This window comes from Ostrea edulis, chromosome 8, assembly GCF_947568905.1.
Source record: "Ostrea edulis chromosome 8, xbOstEdul1.1, whole genome shotgun sequence".
Classification (NCBI taxonomy): Eukaryota; Metazoa; Mollusca; class Bivalvia; order Ostreida; family Ostreidae; genus Ostrea; species Ostrea edulis.
This window is the reverse complement of record NC_079171.1, coordinates 39,142,562-39,152,220: the sequence shown is the minus strand read 5'-3', so window position 1 is coordinate 39,152,220 and position 9,659 is coordinate 39,142,562. Positions and strand designations below refer to the sequence as shown.

The following is a 9,659-nucleotide window of genomic DNA, read 5'->3' as shown; positions in this document are numbered from 1 at the left end:
CACCTCTGGTGTGTCCAGGGGTCCGTGTTTGCCCAACTATCTATTTTGTATTGTTTGTAGGAGTTCTGAGATCGATCACTGTTCGTTATCTTCACCTTAAACACACACACACACACACACACACACACACACACACACACACACACACACACACACACACACACACATACATACATACATACATATATATATATATATATATATATATATATATATATATTATACATGTATACACTACTATCGACAATTGCCTATGAGTGGTTCGTGGGAGGCATTATAACTTCACAGGATATTACAGATTTTTTTATATGAGTAACTGCAAAAAGCGAATTATCATCCACAGCTACCGTCGAGACCAAGTCCTAATGGTCGAGGAAATATCTTCCAACTCTCTCCAGATGTCCTGTACATAGATAGTGTCCGTGAAGTCGTCTATCCCATGATAGCTCGTGCATAGATAGCTCGTATACAAGATGAGTCGGGTTATGGTACCACACGAAAATCCATTAGAAACATTGAAAAGCTTGATTGAAGTGATACACTAGCATAGAGAAGTAAACTGAATTTTCAGCAGTTTTTTGGCAGATCGGCACGTCATGAAAATATGACAGCAAATAAATGAGGTCAGAGAATTGTGTATTCAAGGAGAAAAATGTAACTTATATGTTATTCTAATGAATTTATTGAATCTTGCTATGCAATTAGAAATCCAGAAAAACTTGTTCTACTGTATGCATCACTAACAATCTCATTAAAGTTGTAGTCGTCACTTGTTCGAATGAATACTTCATCCTGTTCTTTGAGTTTTAGGATAAGGTTCCCTGTAACACAGTCACGTTTACTACTGCTGGTAGAAATATATATCGCACCATGTGCCTGAGTGTTTACTATTAGTTCTGTAGAGTGATATGATGAGGAATCTAGACTCATCGTCCAGGAAAAGAAATAGGTTCCAGACTTAGGAACCATAAACACACCGAGATGTGCATAATATCCATTGCCTTCGTTTGTGTCAGTGACGTCAAAGATCAGTGTGTGATGTCCCCCGGGGTTGTTTAAGGTACTACTCATGTAGGCATAAAAAGCTATCGGTTGTACTGCAGCAGGTCTTACTCCTCCTGGATGGACAGATAGAATAAAATTGTCATGAGGTATATGTTATTGAAAGATTTACAAATGTATCATATCATTGTGGATTTACATGTACAGTGTAATATAGGCCTAATGCAAGGTGAAGACAACGAACAGCGACCAATCCTACAACTCCCACAAGCAATACAAAATAGAGAGTTGGGCAAACACGGACCCTGGACACATCAGAGGGGGGATCAGGTGCCTAGGAGGAGTAAACATCCCCTGTTGACCAGTCACACCCGCCTTGAGCCCTATTTCCTGATACGGTAAACGGAGTTATCCGCAGTCAAAATTAGTGTGCCAAGAACGGCTTAACAATCGGTATGAAACACGTCAAACAGCATTTGACCCAATGATAGGTTGTATTGACGAACTAGATCGTTATAACGACCATAGAATTTGCGAAATGCTGACTTCAATCGAGACTTTTGAAACCCCGGTACCATCAACTTGTTTGTCAGTAGCTTACCTCGAATTTAAAACGGACTATACGCAGAACAAGCTCTTGCATATCGAATCAGTTGAGATATATAAACACCATATGCAGGTGATAATGAAATATTGCTACATAAATATGGGAAGTTGACGATGGAGAAGCTGAAATGATCCCGTTTGTCATACAGTTGATTTTCTTGGTGTGCGAATTCTGGCACTTATGCTAGTAATGTTAATACATTTTCAATATGAAATTGGATGACACACCTCTACAACTTAGAAAATCCCCGATATTTCTCTTAATCGTTTAATGTAGATATGCTTTAAATGGGGTTAGACGTCAACAAACATAAAGCCTAACGGTAATCAAAAATCTTAAATGTATATGATCGTGTAATGACGAAGGTTGCCGAGGTTAAAATCATGTTACTCTAAATTCTTATCATTACAAAATTTTATGATTGGTTATATGTACTTTTCTATTCGAAATAATACGTGCTCGATAGAAAACCGACAACCTTTAATAAAAAAAATAAAAAAAACAGGAGAAAGCTTAGTACAGATTACTGATGAAAACAAGCGTTAAATAATATTTTTACTAGATGAGAATTGTAGTATTACACAATACCGGATTTTTTTATATTTGACCATTTTTGGTTTTGTACTTTACAAATTTATTCACCCGAATGTACGCCAAAAAAGCACATGAGACAAGCATTTTTTTCCAGCTCCGTTGCCTTTCCGGCAAAACCGTCAATATCTTCCTAACAATAAACCACAAGCAATGAAAAGAGCTCGCATGTTGGATGCAAATTTGCCTCGAAACCCTGACAAAATGAAACACGCTGTAGGCTTTATGAAGAAAATTCTTGATTGCGGACATGTTGAAGAAGCACCTGAATTGGATGCCAGTACTGAATTGTGGTATTTACCAGTTTTCGCTGTGCATCATCCCAAAAAACCTGGGAATATTCGTTGCGTCTTTGACTCATCTGCAAAATATGAAGGCGTCAGTCTTAATGATGTTCTTTTAATAGGACCAGATTTAGTGAACTCACTCCTAGGAATTTTTCTGCAATTTAGACAAGGCCCTGTGGCGATAACAGCCGATATAGAACAAATGTTATATCGCTTCTCTGTTCCCGATGACGATCGCAACTACCTTGGGTTCATGTGGTACAAGGACAATGACCCGAGTCAGGAGATGATAGAGTACCGTATGGCAAGACACGTGTTCGGCAATAGTCCTTCGCCGGCAGTGGCAACGTTTGACTCCGCAAATGTGTATCTACAGCAGATGAAGATGCAAAAAGCTTTGTTCTCAACAACTTTTACGTTGACGATATCTTTAATGCCTGTAGACACCTGTGAAGAAGCCATTAGTATACTCTCTCGTACTCAGACTATCTTGAAGGAGGAAGGAAACATTCGGTTACACAAAGTATCATCAAATTCTCTTAATGTGATTAAGTCCTTCCCAACGGAAGATTTTACAAAGGAGGACATTGACATTAATCTAGAATTAAGTGAGGCATCCTTACATCGCAGCTTAAGAGTAAGTTGGGACATATTCAAAGACTCTTTCACTTTTCGAGTATATTGTAATGACAGACCATTCACAAAAAGGTGTCTATTACCTACAGTTTATACGACCCTATTGGGTTTGTGTCACCAGTGACTATCGGAGGTAAGTTCATTCTCCAAGATTTTATGTCTACAGTAACCGACTGTGATGCTCCGCTTTCTCGGGAGTTCTCTACACGTTGGAGGGATTGGAAGGATTAACTTGTAAACCTTGAATCAGTCGTGATACCTCAATGTTACGCTAATCTTGTGTCCAATCAGGTCACCCGCAGAGAACTACATGTATTCTCTGATGCGTCTCTAGAGCTATAGGTGCAGTAGCTTACCTCAGGATTTTTTTTTTTATCTCTATACACTTATTCGTGCAATTGCTCATTTGAAACAAGTATTTATCAAATTCACTTGAAAAATCCAAACCATTTGGATCAACATGTACAAGTCATGAACTGTTAGAAGCAGGGATATTTGTATTGAAAGAAGTTCAATGGTCATGTTTTTCTAAGGAAATTAGTGCTCTCAAGGAGGGGAGGAATATCCCAAAGTCAAGTGTTATTCTTCCGCTTACCCCAATTCTAGATGACAATGGTATATTGCGTGTGGGAGGACGTTTAAAACGTGTCTTTTCATCCAGTCATAATTCCAAGAAAGCAGCACATTGGAGAGCTTATCGGGTGTTCAACACCGAGGACGTCACCTCACAGAAGGTAAAATTCGAACATCGGGATACTGGATTATAGGAATGAAACGACAAGGTACTTCCCATATATATCGATGCATTTTATGCAGAAAACTCAGAGGAAGATTTGGTGAACAAGTTATGGCAGATTTACCAGAGGAGAGAATTACGCCTTCACCACCATTCACTTTCGTGGGTGTGGACACTTTTGGCCCATAGACTGTTGCTGTCAGACGTTCTAGGGGTGGTCAGCTCAATCCGAAGAGATGGGGAATAATATTATCCTGCCTTGTGTGTCGTGCTATACACAGTGAAGTGGTAAAATAACTTAGTAGCTCTTCATTTTTAAACGCAGCTAGAAAGTTTATAGCAATAAGAGGCCCAGTTCGACAATTTCGATCAGATCGATCACAAGGGACCAACTTTGTTGGAGCTGCTCAAGAAATGGGAATAGAGGACACTTCTGTGAGAACATTCTTAAACCAAAACCGTGTGACATGAGTTTTTAACCTTCCCCATGCTTCACATTTTGGAGGGGCATGGGAAAGGATGATCGGGACGACCGGAATAATTTTGGATGCAATGTTATTGCGCACCAACTCCAAAGGAATCACCCATGAGATACTTACTATGTTCATGGCAGAAGTATGTTCCATCATTAATTCAAGGCCCATAATTCCTGTTTCGTCAGATCCTGAGGATTCCGCCGTACTGACACCCAACATCCTGCTCACACAGAATATATATTCTCTTCCTAATGATCTACCTGAACTTAATATCAAAGATGCGTATCGCTCCCAATGGAAACATGTTGTTTATCTTGCATGGGAGTTCTGGAAAAAGTGGCGTGAACAATATCTTTCCGGACTTCAAGTCAAACGCAAATGGACATATGTTGAAAGCGACCTCCAAGCAGGGGATATAGTTCTTATGCGAGATGACCAAGCACACAGAAACAGTTGGCCCATAGCTATCGTCGAGCAAATTTACCCCAGTGAAGACAATCGTGTACGCAAAGTCCAAATTCGTATTGGAAAGAACAGGAAAACATATATTCGTCCAATTCATCAACTTGTGCCATTACTTTCTCAGTGACTCAATAAAGTCTTTTTGAACAGTTGATGTTTGTAAAAATAGCAAGCATTTGGATTGTCAGATTCATTCATATGTCGATTTGATATATCCCTGTGAGCTTGAAATAAAGGACACCCCAGAGTTGTCCACTTCTGCTTCATACTTAGATATTTTATTGAAAGTAGACATTAACGACAAATTGACAACTCAACTGTATGGCAAACGGGATGATTTCATGTTCTCCATCGTCAACTTCCCATATTTATGTAGCAATATTTCATTATCACCTGCATATGGTGTTTATACTGATTAGATATGCAAGAGCTTGTTCTGCGTATAGTCAGTTTTTAAATCGAGGTAAGCTACTAACAAACAAGTTGATGGTACAGGGGTTTCAACAGTCTCGATTGAAGTCAGCATTTTGCAAATTCTATGGTCGTAATAACGATCTAGTTCGTCAATACAACCTATCATTGGGTCAAATGCTGTCTGACGTGTCTCATACCGATTGTTAAGCCGTTCTTGGCACACTGATTTTGACTGCGGATAACTCCGTTTACCTGATCAGCATATAGGGCTCAAGGCGGGTGTGACCGGTCGACAGGGGATGCTTACTCCTCCTAGGCACTTGATCCCACCTCTGGTGTGTCCAGGGGTCCGAGCTTGCCCAACTATTTATTTGTATTGCCTATAGGAGTTATGAGATTGATCACTGTTCGTTATCTTCACCCTGCATTTATATGATAACATTTTTGTACATTCATTTTCTTTTTATGTGGTCAGTGGAACACAATTCTTGTCATTTAATTGTTTCTTAATTCTCTGTATGGAATATTCTTTTCTGGGTAAACTTTCAACTAGTAGTGATTTTTAGTAAAATCAAGAGGGGGGTGTAGTTTTACACAATTCCGGATTTTTATGTTTGACGATTTTGGTTTTGTACTTGAAGAATTTACTCACCCGGATGTACGCCAAAAAAGCACATGGGACAAATTGTTTTATTTAGAAATAGGTGTTTGGCTCTGCACGGAGTAAGTATTTTGATGCATCCCTGATTTATAACCTTAAATAATGTTCATTTAGTAATGATATTATCTGTCAGGTGTATTGTAGGTGATTTTAATGTAAAAAAAAAAATCATGATTCTTACTTTGGTTATCAAGGACGCTGTGTATGAAATGTTTCAAAATGGCGTTTAATATAATTTCATATCTTTTGCTATATTTTTGGGGCAATGTGTCTTATTATTGAAAACTGTTTCGACTGCTTTAGGAAACAAATTTTTATGATATAACTGTATTGTTGTATTTTGAATGTACAATTTATTATTGTATTATTTGTTACAGTCTTGTATCCTCTCCGGGTTTTTTGGATCGCAATGAATAATTGCACAATGATTCCTGCTCTATAATCGCTGTTTGTTCATCAGAAACTGTGTACATACTAGTATGCATATATACTTACTCTTTAGCTTTCTTTCCTGTGAAGCCTTGCGTTGGATAAACGACGTAGGGGTATTTTGTCGATCTACTTCTAAGGGGTTTGTTTTAGTGTTGTTATCACGTGACTGGTCAGCTCCACCCTCGATATCACCAAGTGAATAGTTCAACTCCTCCAAATTATCCTCATTAAATCTCCCCGACTTAACTATAGCTTCAAGTTTAACAATTCTGTCGTTCTGAACCTGAATTATTTCTGTTTGTTTTTCAATGAAACTTTCTAATACAGATACTCGGTTACGCAAAGACTGAAACTCTTTGAGGAGAAATTGGACAGTATTAGTGTCCGTATCTGCGTCATCAACACCAAACACAGAGGAGAATCGAATGCACAGACAGAGAAAAACGCAGAATACATACCGTGGCATCAGTCTGGTTTGTAAGAAATGATACTATCAGTGCTTACACTGGACTTTTATGTCTAAATCTAGAACTACGTGGAACTGCAATCCGACAGCTGTTACCCTTGCGTGCAATTCTTATCTATTTTTAACATATATAATCTCCGGTTTTATTAATTTATAATTGCCCATGTTACACGTCTCATATATTATTGCTCTGGTTCTGCGCACGAGTGCTCTGGTGTTATGTTGTGATGGACTGTGAAGCATTGGCTGATCAAGTCTTCCAACAGTGGGGACGATTTGTGTTCGTTCTTTACTTGACCTGTTTTTATATTCTTCCGACGCAGAATCCATTTAACAGCTTTTATATGAAAAGAAGAAAATATTTTGCTGTAGACTTTCACTCGACATTTAGATCTACCGGATACATTTTATCTATGAACAATATTCATTGGTATTCGATATATTTTGGTGAACTCGAAATGAAAGACGTCACATATTCATATCTGCTTCATATTTAAATATTTTATTGAACATAGATGTTTACGGCAATTAACAACCCAGCTTTATGACAAACGGGATCTGTTTTGCATTGCTTACTGGATTTATGAGATTCATCACTGTTCGTTATATTCACCTTTCGTCAACTTCTCCATCGTCAACTTCCAAACTTCATGTAGAAATCAAGCATGTTCTGTGTATGATCAATTTTGAAATCGAGGTAGGCTACTGACATATGTTTCATCAGTCTCGTTTGAAGCATTTCGCAATTTCGTTACATGTTCGTTATGAGTCTTATTTGCAAATACAACCTGTAGTTAAGTCGAATGCTGTGTGACACGTTGCATTCCATGTTAATTTTAACTACGACCTACTTCGTTTATTTGATCAATATAGCAGTATCAGGACGTGTGCGATCGGTCAACAGGGTATGCTTACTCCTCCTAGACACCTCTAATGTGTTCATCGTACTTGCCCAAATCTTTGAATTTTCTTTTGGAATTGGTGTTGATTGTTTGCTGTTTTCCGCCACATACAACAATTTTTCAGTTATCTGGTGGCGGTCAGTTTTTGTTGGTGGAAGAGAGAACCCAGATAAAATGTACCTGGTAAGAGACCACCGACCCAGCAAATAAACTGGGAAACTTTAGCACTTAACGGCGCGAGCGGAATTCGAACCAGCGCCGAGAAGACGTAAGACGTCGTGTGATTTAGAGCGCGATGCTCTAACCACTCGGCCACGAAGGGCCTTCCATATGTATGATTGATTGATTAAATATTGTTTAAAGTCCCTCTAGAGAATCACTCACTCATATGGATATGCTAGTGAAGGACTGCAAAATTTAGGCCTATGCTCGGTGCTTACGGCCTTTGAGCAGGGAGAAATCTTTATCGTGCCAAGGGGCTTCGGATTTTGCGGTCTCATCCGAAGGACCGTCCCATTTACAGTTTGGGAACACTTCCCCTATAGCGAAAACGCGATTATCCCTCTCTAGCGAAAGTAAATATATCCCGTACAACTGAATATAAACACCCGTGGAATAAATTTGTTCGTGTTTCAAGTGTAAAGAAGAACAAAGTGTTAAATTGTCTTATACTTCTGCAAATATATTAATCTAAACAAAACACTCACGATGTGCATTGGATTTCAGTCTCTTTCCCTCTTACGCAGCAACATTGATATGAAATTTCTAGATTGTGTTGTCAAATCTATAGAGACAAATCCCATGCGTCTCGCACTTATTCAGCATTGCATAGTTTGCATTATTTTCAACGAAGACACAAAACACCTGTTTATGGTAATGTTTACCTCCTTGCTAAAGAGGGGTAATCGCGTTAAATAGCGAGAAAATCTCGCTACAGGGGAAGTGTTCCCAACCTGATTTAGTTGCCTCTTACGACAAGCAAGGGGTACTGAGGACCTATTCTTACCCGGATACCCACGCGATCCCATATGTATGACAAATAGGATTTATTTATATACATGAAGAACAAGAGACATATTCAATCAATGAAATACTGCTATAACCAAGAGAAGTTACAATCACATCAATCCTATCACGAATAAGAAATTGAGAGAAGGGCAAACACGGATTCCTAGACACCATATGTGGATTCAGGTGTCTTGGAGGAGGAAACACTCTCTGTTGACTGGCCACACTCTTCGTCAAAATCAGTGTGTAAAGAACGACCTAACAATTGTTATTCACATTCCTGGTAGAGGCATCCTTGTTCATGACTATGCACGGTTTTTAAAAATCTGTGTTTGTATTCCTATGCAGACGAATTTATTCAAAAACTTCTACGTGAGAAGAAAAAAATTCTTGCTGTGATATTCAATTCGACATTTAGATATATCGACGATTTATCTGTTTAACATTCATCCATATGTCGATTTGATATATCCCTGTGACTTCGAAATAAAAGACACCACAGAGTCGTCCACTTCTGCTTCATACGCAGATATTTTATTGAAAGTAGATACTGACAGCAAATTAACAACTGAACTTTATAACAAACGGGATGATTTCAGCTTCTGCATCGTCGACTTCCCATATTTATGTAGCAATATTCCATTGCATTATGACCTCTGGGTCGAGGCCTCTGCTGGTGGACTGTTAGTCCCCGAGGGTTTCTACAGCCCAGTAGCTAAGTACTTCGTTACTAGCTTGAAAATACGGATGTATATTTAATTGATGGGATAAAATTTAGAAATTCATTTCAAAATTAAGGATGATATCTCCCTCATGCATAGCTCTGATCCTTGGACGAATTTGGTTCCAGTTTTTTGGCACTTTAGTTTTCCTTTTAGCTCTTACAAGTTTTTTGTCATTTCGAGTGTCCAAAATTTCGGCTTGAGCCTCACTGAAGACATTATTGGTCGAAATGCGCATCAAAATTGGGACCGTATAC

The 9,659-nt window shown here is 38.6% G+C and overlaps 1 protein-coding gene across 1 annotated transcript; it reads right to left on the bottom strand.

Moving 5' to 3' along the window:
• Positions 1–641: 641 nt before the first annotated feature.
• Positions 642–6,796, bottom strand: LOC130049055 (uncharacterized). Its single transcript, XM_056146090.1, has 2 exons — positions 6,368–6,796; positions 642–1,118 (listed from the first exon to the last, which is right to left on the bottom strand). The coding sequence occupies exons 1-2, from the start codon at positions 6,768–6,770 to the stop codon at positions 694–696; spliced, it is 828 nt and encodes a 275-aa protein (XP_056002065.1). The 5' UTR covers positions 6,771–6,796; the 3' UTR covers positions 642–693.
• Between the last annotated feature and the right edge of the window lie 2,863 nt (positions 6,797–9,659).